Source organism: Crocodylus porosus, unplaced genomic scaffold, assembly GCF_001723895.1.
Source record: "Crocodylus porosus isolate Cpor-Errol unplaced genomic scaffold, CroPor_comp1, whole genome shotgun sequence".
Classification (NCBI taxonomy): Eukaryota; Metazoa; Chordata; order Crocodylia; family Crocodylidae; genus Crocodylus; species Crocodylus porosus.
In genome coordinates, this window is record NW_017728947.1 from 19,680,075 (window position 1) to 19,698,891 (window position 18,817).

The following is an 18,817-nucleotide window of genomic DNA, read 5'->3' on the forward strand; positions in this document are numbered from 1 at the left end:
GAGATGAAAAGAAACATCAATGCTGATGCCCACGTTACGTGGAGACTATTCAGGGAAATATTCAAATAAGTTACATGCGTAAACAAATGAGAAATATTACTATGTATATGTTGATTTTCTATATTAGCTATATTGACGTCATCAGGGCAAAGGGGAAACTTAGCTCTTTCAGGTTTTAGTGTCATAGATATCCTATACAAACCTATTTCTGTTTCTAAATTTGCTCAAGTGTATTTTTTCCTACAAAAGTTACAACTGTAAAGAATTAGAAACAGCGTTCGCTGTCTGTAATTCTACTGTAAACGCATGTGGCAGGTGGTAAACATTTTAAGATAATATTCCTCATGGGAGCTCAATATGAGAAATCTACTCCAGTTAATGCTGGAGGTAATATGTAATTTCATGGACAACCCTAATGTATTTATGGAAACCACTGCATTGGAGATATATTCAACATTTCTGCTGCGGCAGGACAAATAATCAGTGATTCATAGAATCCGCAGAGAGTAGGATTTCAATTTTAATTAAGAGTTGCATGGTCTCAATATTTTAAACAGCAATTTGACAATGATTTCTTTTCAGTTTTAATACCACTACATAGAGATGAAATAATTTCAACAACAGCCTTCCAGAAATTTCATCTGAAAATCTGTTACGTGGTGCTCTGCATGGGTCTAACGCTTCTGCCACTGAACTCAGCAGCAACAATCCAATTAGTTTCAATGGAAACAAGACTCAAACAAAGGAGAATAGATTTTCTTACACTTTGAAAAATACCATCTTCTTACTAGGTATTAGTTAAGGAGGGGTTTTATATAAACAAATATCATTATGTGCAACAATCCTGTTGCTGTGCAACACCTACCCAACAATTCAGTTTGCACCTTCATGCATTTACACACTCCTAGTTTGAACCAAAGCCTTCTGTAAGATATCCGTCTAGCCTACCACAATAACTGAAAGAAGAATAAAAGAACCACAGGAGTAATTATATTGCAAAGATTATTTTGATAATATCAGAAAATAGCCCTGTAAATGGATTGCCTAGCCTGCTGGCTTCCTTATGTAGGTTTTGCTCCCTGATAAGTTTCTCAGGCAGTTCTCCAAGTAAAACAACAGAGAAACAAACAGAGAAAAGCAAATCCTTCCATGCTGCCTTTGCACTAGGAGGAGAGCCCTTTGGCTCTAACCCCAGCAGAGCAGTCTAACCCCATCACCATTTGCTTCTTCCTCCCTTGATTAGTCTTCTGGGAGTTTTTTAAAGTTCCTAATGGGATACTCCCTGCCAATCCAGATGTCCCATTCCTGGGTTCTCCAAACAAGGACAACAGTTCCCTCCTAAATGGAGGGACTGCTTTGTTACTAACTCTTTTGTTACCCATATCATTGTAAATCACTGATTTATTTTGTGTTACCATGTGAGCTAAAGATCTTTCAGAAGTTCTGTAAGCTTAATTTATTCTTCCCTACTTCATGTTTCCATGCTGATTGTCATAAAAAATTGAATTCCTTCTATCATACCCATGAGAAGATTGGGGTTTCCTCAGTTATTTGCTTTTTAAAATATTATACCATATTTCTTCCTCTGTGAGAACCTAAGCTATGCGACTAGTGTAATGTGCCCCATGGTCTTAATTTTCTTCCATGCTTACACATACTTTCACCACAAAATTTAGTTTTCATTCATTTTTATTTGTCATTTACTTTTTTTTCCCCCAAGGACATGTGCCAGAACAATTCAACTACACAAATAAGTAAACAAAATGATGTAAACAAAATGATGTAAACAAATAAGTAAACAAAACAAACAGAAAAAACTTATTCATTTTATAATTTTAGCAACTATGTATAGACTATTTTTCCATATTTATCTAGGTCTACCCATCCACTTTTATAGTATACTAGTAATGATGCATGTAGTATGGCAGAGTCAGATCATTCTTGAAGTGCGTAATGGATGTTTACTGACTGAGAACTGTAGAAAGAGGATAAAGAACTAGAAATTATTTCAGATTGGAAGAAGAGAAGTTAAACAAAGATGTAGGGCAACTATATAAAACAAATCAGGAAGAGTGATCACGTAATTAAATAAATTCACAGAAGTGAAAAGAAATAACTTGATTAATCTATTAAAATGATTCTGTTGCAGCAGTCAAATCCACACAAAGAATAAATTTGAAGAGAACTATGTAGCAGATGCACAAATCATCTAATATCCTAAAAGAATATCACTGCAATTACTAGAATTACAGCTTGTTTTATCTTCCATGCACTCTGCTGCCCAACCAGAAAGTCAAACACAATTTAATTATGTCATTGTAAACTCTTTTACTAACTCACAGATGCTATATTTGAACTATTCTGTTTTGTAAGACAGCATCAGCATAAACTGTATCAAGGAACTCATTCATATGCAGACAAGCCTTTGACTGCATGATGACATTTCACCACACTGGGTGACAGTTGTATTAAAAAATGATCTACACACAAAGGCTTTAATAAAGATCACAAAAAACCCAAATATCAAAACTTAAAGACCAAATAAATGTGTGATTTAGATACCAAAGTTATTCACCTGCCTTACTGTCACTGATTGTGCAGCCAATATTTAAGTAAAAAAATATAAAGATAGAAAAGAAAAGGGGGAAAGAGGCCAACAAAAGCCAAAAAGCCTATTTTAATGGGTTTGGGAGGGCTTTAATCTTTATAGCTACTTATACTTTGTTGGCACAGGAGCACTGATTCTATCATTTAGACATTTTTCAAAATCTTGCTTTAAGTGACAAACAAAGCTTGCATTTCAAGACTTGTCTGTCTTTCCAAAAGATAAAGAGAAACAGGACAGTATGTAAAATGTATTACATATGCAAATAATGTCATTAGCAGCTTGGTGCCATGCTCAGTTAAGTCACTGAGAGTTTTATGAAAGATTTTAAAGGGCAAACTTAATAACATTTTAGAAAGGAACTCAAATCCTTATGGTGGCCCCTAGGTGCTAATATAATCAAAAATTAATAATACTCACTTGGAAAATCTTTTGGGTGCGTCTTCTCTGACCAGTTTCCATAAAAAGTTAGCCTATATTTAGCAGTTCCACAGGCACAGCAGTCTAGGATTGGTTTGTCAGTCACGCCCTCCAAGGTTGAGTCTGAAAAAGGAGCAATGGATGCATTTTTAAAAATGTTTTGTTACAGCTGTACAGATGACAGGAGAATCCAGAAGAGAAATACAAGTGCTGAATAGCACTCACAAGGGATTTTTTGTTTTGTTTTGCTTTTTAAAGTTTGGGTTATAATTAGATATGGGCCAAAACAGAAACCTGGAAATATCCAAGTAATGATAATGATGCCTGTTTAGATATGAATATCTCCTGGATATGAACCCACTGCCATTATAGTTTTGGTTCTGTTTCAGATCCCAAACCGGAGCCTTTTTTTTCTGGTTCTTATCTGATGTGTGAAAATTTCACAAGATGTCCAGCATAAAAGATCACATCAACCTTCCGCTAATCTTGAAATATCACAAGAACAGAACACCAGATTCTGGCAGTATCAAAATCAAACATAAACCTGTGCTCTTATTTAGTCTTAAAAATGAACTCAGCCCTACAATTTAAATCCAGATCTGAAGCCAAACACTATCTCCTCCAACTTTAGCTACAATAGCATTGTTTACTTTAGTGAATTAATATGTGCTCATGAAAAATACGGCCAATAAAAATAAATTATCCTAGTCAGCTATTTAAAGAGAGTAAAGAGCCATGTGAGTGACCTCAGGAAAGGAAATCAGGGGAAAAGACTTGTTATAGAATTTAAAATGATAAAAGCCATAATCTCTCTGTCTGGCTGTCCAAAACGCTTTATTCATGTTCTGATTGGGCAACTGAAACACCCAATCAGAATGCAAATACAGCATTAAGCCAGTAAGTGTTGGCTTTGTGGAGAACCTCCATGATGGTGGAGATACAGGGGATGGAGCAAGGGGGACAAGGCCAGCTGTGCTGGCCTGCCCCCCCACCCTCCGTCCCCTGTATCCCAGCCATCATGTGCTCCCCTGTGTCTCCACCATCATGGGGCAAGGCTGTGCTGGCCTCACCACCCCCCTCCCTCCCTGCCCTGCTCCCTGGAGGCAGTGGCAACAGAGCAGATGGCAAGGTCAGCAGTGCTGGACTCGCTCTCCTCTACCCTGCTCCCTGCAGGTGGCAACGATGGAGTAGGACAGGGACAAGGCCACCAGGACTGGCCTCATCCTGACCCCCCCACCTTGCTCCTTGAAGGTGGCAGCTGTGGCACAGGGGGGAGTGGGGTCAGGATGCTGCAGGGGGTGAGGCCACTGGTGCTAGCCTCAGCCTGCCCCTCCCCCCTTCTGTTCTTGCTGCCTGCAGGGCCAACACAGCACCAATGTGGGGAAGAGCAGGCCCAACATGGTGGGGAGGAGTGAGTACACCATGGCAGTGGGTTTGAAAAAGAAGACCCGGGCTGATGCAACAGTGGTGGTGGGGGGAGGGAAAGAGTAGGTCTGGACCCAACTTAGGGTGGGGGAGAGGAGGAGTGAGCCCGAAGGGGGAGGGGAGAAGCCAGTCCACCATGGTGGTGCAGAGGGAGCAGTGGGCCTAGCCTGACTTGAAGCAGCAGCAGCAGGGGGAGCAAGCCTCCTTTCCCACTTAGGCTCCTCCTCCTCCCCCACCTCTCTTCCCCAGTGTCAGCCTTAAACCTGCTCCTCCCACCTCCCTGCCACTGCTGGGTCAGCCCAGACCCACTGCTCCCCTCCCCCTACCACAGCAGGTTGGCTTTTCTCCACCCTCAGGCCTGGTTCTCCCCTGCATTAGGCCCAGCCCTGTTATGGCAGGGAGGGGGGAAAGCAGGCTCAGTCCCCAAGCAGCAGGAGGGAAAGAGGAAGTGGGCCCAGACAGGGGGACATGGGGCTCCATCCCTGCCTGCTCCCCCCCATCATTCTTGATGGGCAATTGGCTAGTCAGTATAATTGTGCTAAACTAGAAACTGAGGAACTAAGGCTACGTCCAGCGCCATAGCAAGGAAGTTTGGCACCCAGGGCAAGCCTCACCCCATGCACAGGTTTGGGGGACACACTCTCCCCATGCTTGCCCAGGGTGCATGCAGTAGTGGGAGCCACCCCCCCACTGGCTCCCCATGCCCCGCCACGAGCCGCTCACTGCTCCATGCTGCACCACACTCCATCTGGGCAGTGTCTGTTGGTGTCCTTTCACTTTGGTGCCTGAGGCAGTTGCCTCACTTGCCCCTCCCTTGCTATGATACTGGCTATAGCACCCATCTCCTCTGAAAGCAGCACATGGCATACTGTCTCAAAAAGGTTTGGAAAGTGACAGCAGAAGGCATTGGCTATGGTGCTACAATCTTTAAGGTTGTCTTTAAGCCCACATCCAGTGATCATCCATACTGCAACCTCTAAACTCAGTCCCCAGTGACAGTCCAGTCCAGCCCAGCCTCAGTTTATCTGAATTTCAGGGTATAATGCTGACAGCAACCTGCTCAATTTCCATTCCATCTGTTTCTGAAGTGTATTTCACCCTCATCCAGGCACAGCACGCTTCAAGTAGAAGAACTCAGCCAGCAATTCTTTGTTCCTGACTTTCAGAAACACCCCACTTCCTGTCTCTCCTGCCCATAATTCAAGCCAAGTACAGGAAGGGACCCAACTAATTTAAAGGTGGGACCCCTCGGAGAGTTCTACTTGAAGCATAAAAAGTATGCTATAGCGGTATAGTGCTGGCCATAAAGTAGGATACTGGTAGAGAGAAATTGTTCAAATACCTTGGACTAGTTGAGGACAACCTTCTGGGCCAACCCTACAAATTACAGTAGAAATATTCATTGTGTTTTCCTGGAGCATAAAGCTTTGCAGCACTACACCTCTATACTTTCCCCTACCACCCAAGACACCATTCTGCCTTTGGTACAGATGAATACATTCTAAACATAGAATTGCTGCCAGGCTTGGCAAACTGTTTCTTAATTTAGGCCATTTCTAGACTAGGAAACTGTGGTTTTGACAGTATGGCAGCTAAAATGTCTTAACTAACACTGTAAACAACTGTGCAGACAGTTTAATACCTTTAAGTAGGTTACTAGCCACAGACTGCCTCACTGTTGACCACGACAAATTAGCATGTTTTAATTAAGTCACTAGGTTTTAAAAACATGTTAGATATATGGTTTAACACACACACACACACACACACACACACAATCTTTTCCTAACAGAGACAGGACTTGAATTACTCCAAATTCCCAACTTTGTGTCCTTGCTTTTCTCATTTGTATTCAATTCCTCTCTCTTTTTAGGAACATGAACAGATGTCTTAAATATGTTTATTTTGCTTGCTCCAGTGGCTTTATTCAACCTATTCCCCACACTGAATTTGAAAGGTTAGTTTTAATGAGTGTAATGTGCATTCCTCAATGTATGAAATGGTACAATACAATGGCATATGTGAATCATGGCTACCATCAAGGATGCCATGTTTATTAAAATTCAATTAAGCACATGAGTAGCACATATTCAGTTTATTACAAATATTATATTCAGGACCAGATTAAGCTAATTCCAGGTTTGGGCCCCAAAAATAAATGTTCATCACCTTAGCATCCATTGAACTAGACACAGCTCAAGCATTTAAATTGGAAGAAAGGGCAGGGGATGGAAATACTTTCAACCATTATCTCTGCATTTTTGCACAAAGAAATTATTATTTTTAGAGACGTGAAAAGCTTACCCTTTAAAAGATATTTTTGTAAAAGTATGGGTTTTGGAAGTAAATTCCAAAGAACCCATGCATACTAATGTCAAGGGAATATAATTTTACTGAGTAGTAAGTCCCCTTTGATTTCAAAGGCCTACAAATGAAACCACTATTTAAATGCAGAGAACCATCTATAAGATTTATAATTGAATTCAACATAGCTGGACAAGAGAAGGTGGCAATACCATTTGCCAAGAAAATCTGAGTTGAAGTTTTACCTGTCAGATTTTTTTCACTCTTATTTATAGACCATTTGTTATATACTTATGTTGGGATTTTCTAACATACCCTGGAGATTCAGGCACACATATCCCCTTGACTTTCAACAGGAGTTTATACTCTTAAACCTCCATAGGTACTTTTGACAAATCTCCCCTGAGAGTCTGCACAGTTATCATGACAATTCCTGCCCTAAGGGACTAACATGAGGATATATATAAAAGAATGAGAAATGCTAGAAGAACCAAAGGAAAGCAGTTACATCTATAACTTCTCTTTATAATCAAACCTCCCATGGAGAGAAATAATTTCTTTATCCAAGAACATAAGGGTAATCATTCCTCCTCTTTCTACTTCCTCCTTCTCAGCATGAAACATCAGTATGCTTCATTCAAGGGTTTTCAAGGAGGCCTGGGCCCTCATGTTTAAATACTAAGAATCACAAAATTGCGTTCTTTTCAATGGATATTTCACTGCACATATAGGATGTTGTTAAAGGTTACCATGGAAAAAAAACTCCAGGGGTAGCAGCAGAGGAAAGAGATAAAGGTAACATGAAAGATGACTTAAGTGTTGAGGAAGGATATAACTGGATAGGAGATGGCACATTCATCTCATAAGTTTTGTAGGGCCTAAAAGTAAGGCTTGGAAGTTAAAACTTTATATAGTGGATAACTAGGAGTTTGTAGAACAATCCACAGAGAGAAGTCCTAATTTATCTTACCTTGTTCACATAGTTTCTTGGTAAGAGAGCCTTCATCTTGAAAATAAATAATTCGCTTCTGCACAATACTGGCCCTGTTGATGAGGAACACAGCTTTAATGAAATACAATCATTCCTTCAAATGAATGGCAGAGCAGTGAATGGACAGCACAGGACTTTCTTGAAACATTTTGTACAATCTGATGCATCACAAAGTATCTCTCTAAAAGTCTGTCAAGGAGCCAGCTCTTCATTTATTTTATTTGATTTTATCTTGTTGCCAAGAGAACCATGTTTTAAGAACTCCATTTTATTCAAATAGTTTTCTCTGTGCTGAGTAATATTTACTAAAATCTAGGCACACTCCTCACTGTAGATGTATACAACGCTATATAGTTTTACTTCAAGTGGCATTTGATTTTCCTTATAAATAGCAAAAACTTGAAATGTTGATACCATATAAAGAATGATCAGTCATATTGTACTGCGAATCTGTGTTTCTGAAGTGTATGGCATTCAGCTGAGTGTCACAAATTATATCTGAGTTAAGAAAAACAATACTGCTAAAACAAGCAGCTATTTATAAAAAATTACTTGGCATTTTGAAGAGTGAGATGTTTCCAATATGCTGCAAGAATTTAATGCAAATAAAATACAGACTTTATATACATAAGCAGCATCATGATAAACTCCTTCAAAGGGCAACCCAACCTTGAAAAAACATATTAAAACTAATAACATTTATAATATTTTATTAATGCTTAATATCAACACACTGAGTTTGTAAACTCCAATTTGTCTTGGGATTTTGAATATAAATAAGATAAAAGGGAAACTACTTAGAGAAAAGCCATAGTTGTATCATTGATTGTACTCATGAGAGATAGTTGTATTATATTTATTTATATCTAAATAAATGTCTCCTTCCTCAGGAAAAAAAAAAAAAAAAAGCTCAGAGCAATAGGGTATCAGAAATAACATGCATTGTGTTTGCTCCCAAAGCCCCTCTCAGCCTATGGAATATAATTTCCATTGAGTTTAAGGAGTTTGGGGCAGACCCATTATGTTTGAAATACCAAAGCCACAAAACTGATAGCTAAGGGAAATTACCTATAGAAAGAGTTATGAAATTCAGCAAAATGCATTTGAGGATTTTTAATTTGACCTTTTAAATCGCTCATTTGTATTTCTAGCTTTGGTTTTTAACAACTCTGCACATTTTACTCTTGAGCACACACTTCTACTCTTTTCAGACTCTGCTTGCTTCAAGGAGACAGCACAGGCTCTTTGTTTCTCCTTTGTAAATCTGTTGCATTAACAAGATTCCTGAAGGTCAGAGGGCACGTAGAGCTTGCTCTGACCCTAAAAACTTTGGCCATTGGGCTGATATATCTGGGGTTTGGGGTTTTGTTTTTGTTTTTCGCTCTTTTTTTTCAATGACAGCATGAAGTTTAGAGAGGCTTTCTTAATTTACTGCTCTCACTCAATACTCCCTGGCATTCCTCATCTGTTAAATAGCTTCAAGTAAAAGTACAACAAAATAGATCATAAACCTAGCAGAAAATGCAAATTTACGCAATATTTTTTCCAGTGATAATATTACATCCTATATATTGGAGCAGCTTTGAACAACTGAAATATAGACAGATCTACCCCTTTAAGGACAAAATGCTGTGCAGGTCCCACCTGATTAACACATGCCTAAAGTACTTCATACAAACTATAACTAGATTTCTTTCTTTTCAGTCATATATAATTATGTGAATTAAATTCATATACAAACCTTGTGTCCTTTCCAAGGTATTTATCAATTAATTCCCTGGTAATGTTAATATAATGGTGCAATGAGACCTGATCTCAGATCCCAACAATCATGCTGCCTCCCATGCCACATCTGCATTCCAGGATGTATGATTTTGGGGATTAGGCATCAGCTCCATTTGCAGCCTTTCAACTTGCCAGCGTACGTGGAGCCTGAGATCATGATCTTGCACTCCATTTGTACCAGCAAGTTCAAAGCCATGAACCCAACAGCCCAATGTGCTAATTGAGCCATTAATATCACATATACCAAGGGCCTGAGTGAACATCAATCTCTTTCAAACGTTTGTCATATTACCAGCCTGTCAGCATCATTAATATAATGCTGAAGCTCTTACCCAAGTATACTGAAATAAAAAATGGTTAACGAGAATTAATGTTTATGTCAAATCACAAGCATACTGGTTAAAACCACACAATCTGATTCTTCTCACATCAACTTTACACTGAGGTAATTTCATGGACTTCAACAGGTTAGCTTAAAGGCTAACAACTTATGGCCCACAGACCAATGTATCCCATGAGAAACTGAATCTGGCCCAAGGAAGCACAGTATGCTCCAGCCAAAGTACCAGTGAAGCTGTCTCCAGGATCCCACCACCTCCACAACATCTGCTGTTCATTGGAAACTACAGAGATTTGGGTCCCATGGCAGGAAGGGACTGGGTAGCAAGCAGGAGGCCATGGTGATAAAAGGTTGCCAACTCCTTTGTATGGTATTTTAATAACAAAACAGTGGGAACAAATCAAATGGTACAGTAAAGACAGAATTATGTCAGTGGCAGAGTCAAGTCTTCTAAGAGGTCACACTATGAGGATGGTACTTCGAGAGATCCAAACAAACAAACAAACAAATCAAGACATTTTTAAAAAAACACTCAGCCTCTGATGAGAGTAAGTGCCAACTAGACAAAGACAGGCTTAAGATAATGGCGCACAGCCTTCATTTTCTTGGATTTTTCACATAATAACCAAAAGACTTTTGGGAGCAAGATGTTATAACATCCTGTTCTCTCCTAGAGAGACTCAGTGAAACATTAAATGTTCTTGAAGTACTATCCATCAATACCATAAAACTGGCAAACAGCCACTTAGAGTGATTAATACAATTCAACATAACTGTCCTCTAAGCTGAAATACATTTGCATAATTAGGGTCTCACATATTTACAAGATATTTTTATCCAACACACATAGCAGAGTGGCAAAGAAGATTTAAAATATTAGCTTTTTCAGACTTTAATATTAAAATATATCCTTCTAACATAAAAAAATAAGTTTGGGGAAGGAATTCTCTAAATATGCAGATGAGGCAAATAATTTAGGATACTGTATTTTAGAAGAGCTATATGAGTTTCCTTTTAAAGTTTTCTTTCTTTTTGTTACACAGTTGGCTCATAAGTATAAAATACCAAGGGAACAGTTCACTTCCTTTCCTAACAACAGAATCTTCACAGCTTTGTGAGTCATTGTCTCTTCAGCTGTGGTTGAAATCAGATACACAGCTGATCATCTTTTCACTGAAGCTATTGGCTTCAATTGGAGCAGAGTCAGTATATTAAATAAAAATTCATAAATACAGTGTATACACATGCATTTATATACAAATATATAGATATATATAGTACAGAATATTTTATCCAATGAATTATAATGAATTTATATTTACCATCAGGTTTAATAATGTTTCCTAGGTCATAAACTAATTTACTAACTGAACAGGATCTTGTCCTTTTTTTCTGCTTTAAAATATTTGAGATGAATAGCTCTGCCATTAACTAAATAAAGGTTCTTGCTCTGGGTTTTGATACTAATATAAAAAACACAGTGGCAGTCCAAAATTTATAGAGTTAGATTTAGATTGGGAAGAAAGTAATAGAATCATAGAAAATGAGGGATGGAAGGAACCTCAGGAGATCATCTAGTCCAACCCCCTGCTCAAAAAAGGACTATCCCCAACCAAATCATTCTAGCCAGGGCTTTGTTGAGCCCGGCATTAAATCTTCCACCATCTCTCTAGGTAACCTCTTCCAGTGCTTCAACACCCTCCTAGGCTAGGGACAGACATTCAAAAAGCCTAAGCCTGAACTGATTCAACCTTTGCAGGTTAGTCTAACCTGGCTAGGCTGAACTGGTTTCCAACAATACGGACAATCCCTTTAGACTTAGGCATGTGCCTGAATTTCCTGCAGTGGCTCAGGCTAGAAGCCATGGGGCACTACAGCAGCCCTCCCTTCCCTTGCAAAGCTGAGCTGAGGGGGTGTGGCCAGGTCCTAGCAGAATGCTTTGATTAGGAAAGGGTGGAAACCCCCAGCCTGCTTGCAGTCCCAGGCTTTTCTCAGCTCGTTGCTCAAGGGGCAGGAGTGTTGCCAGCCCCCAGCCACCACTGAGGCAAAGGGTGTGTGTGCAGTTCATGCATCTGTTGAAGATAATGGAGCTTTTCAATCTCCCTCCCTGCTTCTGTATACTGTGTGCAGCAAGCTGACAGGAAATCAAGCCGGGGTGTGTGGACTAATAACAGTGTCACCCCATCTCAGTGTTTTTCGACCCTTTAAGAAAACTGAGGGACATTACCAGCTACCTGTTGATTCAGCACTGACTCAGCATGTGGTCTGCTAGCTAATACACAGATACCTTCTCCGCAAGGCAGAGGGGACAGGGGAATTCCTGCTTAGCAGGGAGTGCTGAGGGGGAAGGGAGAAGCAAACAGCTCTTAAACAACTTTTCCAAGGAAGGACATTAAGCTACTTGTTGAATAGCTCCAAAAAGCCTGTCTGCCTCTCATTTCCCACAGCATGGACTGTAGCCAGCATGTGGTCTGCTAGCAAATGATCAGGTTTCTGTGAGGGATGGGGGAATGTTTGCTTAGCACAGAGTGGGGAGGGGAGTGGGAAGCAGAAGCCAAGCAGACACCTGCAGAGAATGCAGCCAGGGAGCAGAAGGGAGAGGCCAGCCCTGCTGTGGAACAGAGAGCCCCACCTAGTCAGAGAGCATGCCGGGATGCTGGGGGTCTGGGACAGATATTGGTTATCTTAAACCAGCAACGGGTCTGGGACAGATATTGCATAAACCAGTTGGAGCCAAATCACCTAAGTCTGATAATACATTCAACCAGATTTATCTCAGACTGGTTTTACCCATTGTCAAACTGGTTTATGTGCACTGAACATCTGTTGTGTTACAGGTTCAAACCAGCTTCTGTTCACTTAAACTGGTTTATGTGTAATGTCTGTCCCTAGCCTTAATGAGAAAGTTTTCCCTAATATCTAACTTAAACCTCCCTTGCTACCACTGGAGACCATTGGTCTTTGTTCTGTCATGTCACCACTAAGAACAATCTAGCTCCATCCTTTATGGAACAACCATTCAGGTGGTTAAAGGCTGCTATGAAATCCCCCTCAGTGTTCTCTACTGCCAACTAAAACCCGGTTCCCTCAGCCTCTTCTCACAAGTCATGTGCCCCATCCCCCAAACCATTTTCATTGCTCTCCACTGGACTCTATCCAATTTGTCCATATCCTTTCTATAGTGGGGGGCCCAAAACTGGACACAGTACTCTAGCTGTGGCTTCACTAGTACAGAACAGAGTGGAATAATTACTTCCCTAAATCTTCTAGCAACATTCCTATTAATGCAACCCAGTATGCTGTTAGCCTTCTCGGCAACAAGGGCACAATGCTGACTCATATTCATCTTATTGTCCACTGTAACCCAGCACAGCTGCTGCTTATCAAGTCAGTCCCCAGGCTGTAGGAGGGCATGGGGTTTGTCTGTCCTACGTGCAGGACTTTGCACTTGTCCTTGTTGAACCTCATGAGATTTCTTTTAGCCCAATCCTCCAATTTATCTAGGTCACTCTAAATCCTAGCCCTACCCATCCAGTGCATCTACTACACTCCCCCATCTTGGTGTCATCTGCAAACCTGCTGAGAGTGCAGTCAATCCCATCTTCCAGATCATTAATGAAAGTATTGAATAAAACAGCCCCAGGACCAACCCCTGGGGCACTCCACTTGATATTAGCTACCAGCTAAATAGAGCCATTGTTTACTACCCCTTGAGCTCAACAATCTAGCCAGCTCCCTATCCACCTTATAGTCCATTCGTCCTACCTATACTTCCTCAATTTGCTTGCAAGAATGCTATGGGAGATGGCATTCTCACATCAACTTTGAGAGATGGTATCAAAAGCCTTGCTAAAGTCAAGGTATATTACGTCCGCTGCTTTTCAAGCATCTGCATCCAGTTTCCTCACTCAGATGCATCCTTCTTGCATCCTTCTTGGGCAGGGGTGGAAAACTATTTGGCCCAAGGGCTCATAGGGAGTTTCACCCCCCACCCACAGAACAACTCACCAAAACACCTTTATGGGGCTGTCTCCTCCCACAAACAGCTCACCAAAACTCCCAATGGGGCTGCAGACAGAGTGGGATAGGAAAGGCCAAGGTAACAGGGTGGGGTTGTAGGGTGATGACAACTGAGAGCTGCGGCCCAGGCCAAGCCATAATCCGCTCCCTGCATGCCCATTTCCTGTCAAGAAGGTATGTGTGGGGAATGTGTGTGGGAGGGCTCATGCATGTGCATGTGTGCATGCATGTGTGGGGTGGGGGGTGTTGCCTGGATGCTAGGTTCCTGGGAGCCATCCAGAGGTGAGGGAAGTGAGCAAGGGCAGGAGGTGCATGCAGCAGAGCTCACCTGGACAGTGTGGTTCATGGCTGCCTCCACAGCACTCCCCATGCGGTAGAGCCCTGCCTGGTCCCACCCAGGACAGCCTTCTCAGCCAATCAGTGACAAGAAATAGGGACAGCAGCCATCTTGCCATGCTGACAAGCTCCTCATTTCCCCCCTGGTTAGCTGCACAGCCAACCACTGTGGCAATGAGGACTGCTGGCTCCCCAAAAGGAACCAGGATTTTTTTGAGTAAGCATTTTTTTTTTCTTCAGGGAGCCCATGCTTTTTTCTGGATCCCACCCAAAATTATAGTTTCTGCAAAAATGTCAATACCATCATTTCAATATGTCCCTAGTCATATGGGTTTAAGGAGCTACACTTCCACTGGTCTCAAAGCTTTAATGTCACACATTTTAAAAGTAGAAACTAATCCCTGTATACTTTAAACAATCCTGTTTCCTTATCTATAGAACCCTTGTCTTTCATAGATGGATTTAGGTTCTGAAGAAGTGGTGCAGAAAATGTGACCAGTGCTGTAGGGGTGGTAGCAGACCTCTGACTCCCAGTGTCTCTGTGTCCTCCCCACCACCAATGGGGCAGGCAGATCACACTGTGGCAGCTACCAGGGACTTTCTAGAGTCCCCAAAACAAGTAAGACTCCTTCACCTTTGCCCCAGCTCTGGGAACCTCCACTTCACTCTGGGAACCTCCACTTCTCCAGCACTCAATGGCACTTCTCCTCTCTCCTCCCCCAAGCTGGTTTTATTCAGGGTGCAAACTCTGATAATTACATCTATGGGTACAGGAAGAGAGGGCCACATCTGCTGTTACCACTGTCCCTAGCTGACCTAAGGAGCCCCAGGGCTGTTCCTGCTCTGCTCCAGCTGGGGTCTGTATGAAGCAGCTGTATAGGGTGCCAGGCTCAGCCAGGAACATCAGCTGGAACAAACAGGTTCCCACTCCTACACCTAGGACACTGGGAAGGGAGCAGACAGAGGTCAGGGGAATTCACCTGCTACAGCTCTGGCCCTGACTAAGACTGGTATCCTGCACAGCCCCCAGCTGAAGAAGGTCAGGAGCAGACCTGGGGCTTCGCAGGTTGGCTGGAGACAATGGCTGGAATGGGCAGGAGAGGCCCCAGGGCTCCCTGTGCTCCCAGATCAGCCCGAGACAGTGGCAGTGGAGGGTGGGCCTCCCCATTCCTATGCCTGCTTCATGCCTACCCAATGGCTATCCACATGAGCCTGGGAGCTCCAACTGTACCTCACCCCTATCCACATCCTGGTCTGAGTTTACTTTCTGTCCAGATTATGCAGATTCTACCCAAGCATCCAGAGCTGTGAGGTACTGGAGCTGCTGACGTAGGAGCTGTTCAGTGGAAGAGGGTGCAAATGTGCTCAGTGGAAGGGGGTGAAAACCACCCTCACATGCACCCCCTGCAGTCTTTCACTAAGCATAAAGGAACTTAAGAATGCTACCTATTGACCACTTCTTGTGGCTCTCTCATCTCAGCATTAGAAAACAAAGATGTTCAGCTACTTAGTGCTGCAGCACTTAAGCCCTGTATACAGCTCAGGAATGTTTTCCTAAATAATGATAACTAAATTAGATTTCATATTCTGATCTGGTTGCTTTATGCCATACCTGCGACATGCAGGGGATGGGACGGGGTCTCAAATGAATACACCTGGAATCTGGTGATTCCTCAGCACATAGCAGCCACAATGGCCATGATGTCCCTACTCAGTAGGCAGCATGCTGCAGAATGTATTATGCTCTTGATATTAGAAGCTGATGAAAATGCCTTCAGGAGCTCTTTTCTTATCAAAGGAAGCACAGCTTTTGGAGTTCATCCACCTTGTTCTTGTTGTCAAACTGCAGCACCAATTGGTTTATTATTTGACCCTAAAATTACCAGTCATATTTGAAAACTTAGACCAAATCCTTTAAGTAAAGTAAATAACTTTATGCTTTAATAAAACATTTAGAATACTTCATCAAAGAATTGTGCAAACTCATGCAAAGTCATATACATTACTGATGATAATGAAATACAAAATACTGAGTCTAAGTCCTTGTTCATTACCTCAACGATATGCAAATACAATATGTTTACTCCTGTGACTGACAAATTACTTTGCTTCCTGAATCTGATAGGTGGAACTGAACACAAGTAAACTTTTTATGTTGAACTGCAATATATGGAAAGTAAACTTTCAGGCTCTCTCTTAGGGAAAATTTCTTGGCTTGGAATTCTAAAGGCTATAATTGAAACAGTTTCCAGTTTAGTATAACCTTTCCATTCAAGTATGTAACAGCAGAGCTATTAGTGCCACTCCGAAGTGTTGTAAGAGCTTGGGGAAACCTGCCTGGGGAGCAAATTCAGCATTTGAAAGTCTGAGAGACCTGGGAGGGATGGAGAGGGAGGAGTGGACTTAGATAACTTAAAATGGGTTGAAAAATAAAAAATCCCAAAGCCCAACAGGGTACCAAGAAATAATGATACATTTCTAGATTTAAAAAAATATGACTTATTTTGCTTTTTATTACTTACAAGTTAAACTCCCCATGCCAAAATTTCTTCCTTCACCTGTCTCCTTCTCAAGTTCTTTATGAACTCATGGTGAGGTTTCAGTTTACATTTAAATCATTCTAATGGCACTTAAAATGGGAGTGTCCATGCACTAAAGGATGTTAAACTGTGCTACGAAAGCTCTGAACAGCTTAAAAGTTACAGCCTTTACTTAAAGTGGTATTTTTGAAGCATTCTATCCAACTTGAGCTAAGGTATTTTTAAATCTGATCCACAGAGATACAGCAACAATCCTGTAGTCATCTAGTATCTCAGGATTTGTGGTTCCCAGACCTTTAACCCCAGCAAACTTTCCATGCTCCCATGCTCTACTACTCAAGGGGGCTATTGGCCCCAACTCAACACCCCCACCAGCTCCGAGTGAGTATAAGTCCAGCCCACATGGCTCCATGCTGCTAGCCACAGGTGCCAACTTTGGTTTTTTTTCAGTGAGTGCTTACAGATATAACCCCCTCCACCCCAACCCCCCCCCAAAAAACCCCAGTGCTTTACTTTAAATTTTGTGCACTCTCATACCGAGCCTTGTGCATGCCCAAAAGAGGCAGAGCATTACTTCAACAGCTCTGCAGTATCTGTAAAGATTGGTGCTTTGGTGGGGCTTTTTTTAGCACTTTCATCCAATAGCTGATTGAATCAGCTTCAGCTAAAAGCACCAAAAATACTTGCTGAAGTGCCCGATCTTTACAGATACTGCAGAGCCGGGCTGAAGAAATGCACTACTTCTTCTGGTAAAGCACAATTTTTTTAACAACTCAACAGTGACTCGTGTGCCGAGTACCCACTTTTTTTTTTTTTTTCCCAGTGGGTGCTTCACTAGAAGCACCCACAGAGTCAGCACCTACATTGCCAACATAGTTTTGGAAACTGCACCGAAGAACCATGCATTTGCCAACTGTTCCATTTCTGCAGGTGGGTTTAAAATATAGCATATCATTTAGAGAGGTGCTAGCACTGACCAATGCCAGTTTATCAAAAATGGAGGTTTATCAAAAAAACAAATCTACCTACATTTTGAGTCCCTGGATCAGATATCCTTATTAAAAAATATACTAAAATTCACCAAAATGGACACACATTTTTCTGGGAGCCCAACTCCCATACTTCCAGGCTGTTTGACAGACTCATTCAACAAGAGCGTTTCAGATGTTGGCAATTATAAACCATACACAAACTTGCTGTAGACATTGCTCCTCCTGAACAAGTTTCTGATAGTCTGATCACATGGCACTGTCAGGGAAGCATAATGGACACAATACTGCTTGCCCTCACCCCCTTGCCGCTTACCTACTGCTCCATCTCTGGCCCCTCCAACCCTGACCTAGCCAGGCCCAGAGCTGCTGCTGCTGCTTCTTCATGGCTGAGCATGGTGGGCCCAGGTTAAGGCCACCCCTCTGATTTCCCCAGAGCAGAGCAGTGGAAGATAAGTGGTGAGGCAGGAGCAGGGGGGACAACCACAGGCATGGGGGGCAAGAGCCAGGGGGGAAGGCAAGAGGGTCAGTGCAGTGGGGGGCAAGTGGCAGGGGGACAGACATAGGCATGAGGGGCAAGAGGTGGGAGGTCTGGCCCCCTGTCCCTGCTGCTGCCTGTTCTACTGAAGCTGGGCGGGGAGGGGGTGAAATTAAGACAACCTTCTACTCATTAGGTTATTTTTAGATTATATACATGGAAAATTATAACAAATGTAACATTTTTTATGGAAATAATCTAATTATTGGAGTCATCTTAAATTTGAAAGCATCTTGGATTTGGATAAATATGGTAATCCTTCATGTGCAACTGCTCACAGCATGTTCTAACTTTCACACTGCTAACACAGATTTTGTACGGTGTAAGTGTGATGTATAAATTTACCCTTAGTTTTTTTAATGTGCTAGTAACATGGGTTTAGCCATGTTGAAATTTGTTTAAACAAAAACACTTCAAGTCAAGTTTACTCATCTTTCCTTAACTCAGTTTCTAGCCTAGTGCAGAGGGGGCAAGCTGCTGTGCTGTGGATTCCCCTCTGAGTGCCCACAACATGGCATAAGTAT

General features: G+C 41.8%; 1 protein-coding gene across 2 annotated transcripts in view; it reads right to left on the reverse strand.

The window, feature by feature from the left end:
* Nucleotides 1-18,817, reverse strand: part of SPON1 (spondin 1) — a 365,717-nt gene that overhangs the window by 247,851 nt on the left and 99,049 nt on the right. For both annotated transcript variants that reach the window (XM_019551432.1, XM_019551431.1), the window contains exons 4-5: nt 7,725-7,798; nt 3,026-3,148 (exon numbers count right to left, since the gene is read on the reverse strand). In XM_019551432.1, coding sequence (XP_019406977.1) covers nt 3,026-3,148; nt 7,725-7,798 — 197 coding nt within the window. The remainder of the gene's footprint in view (nt 1-3,025; nt 3,149-7,724; nt 7,799-18,817) is intronic.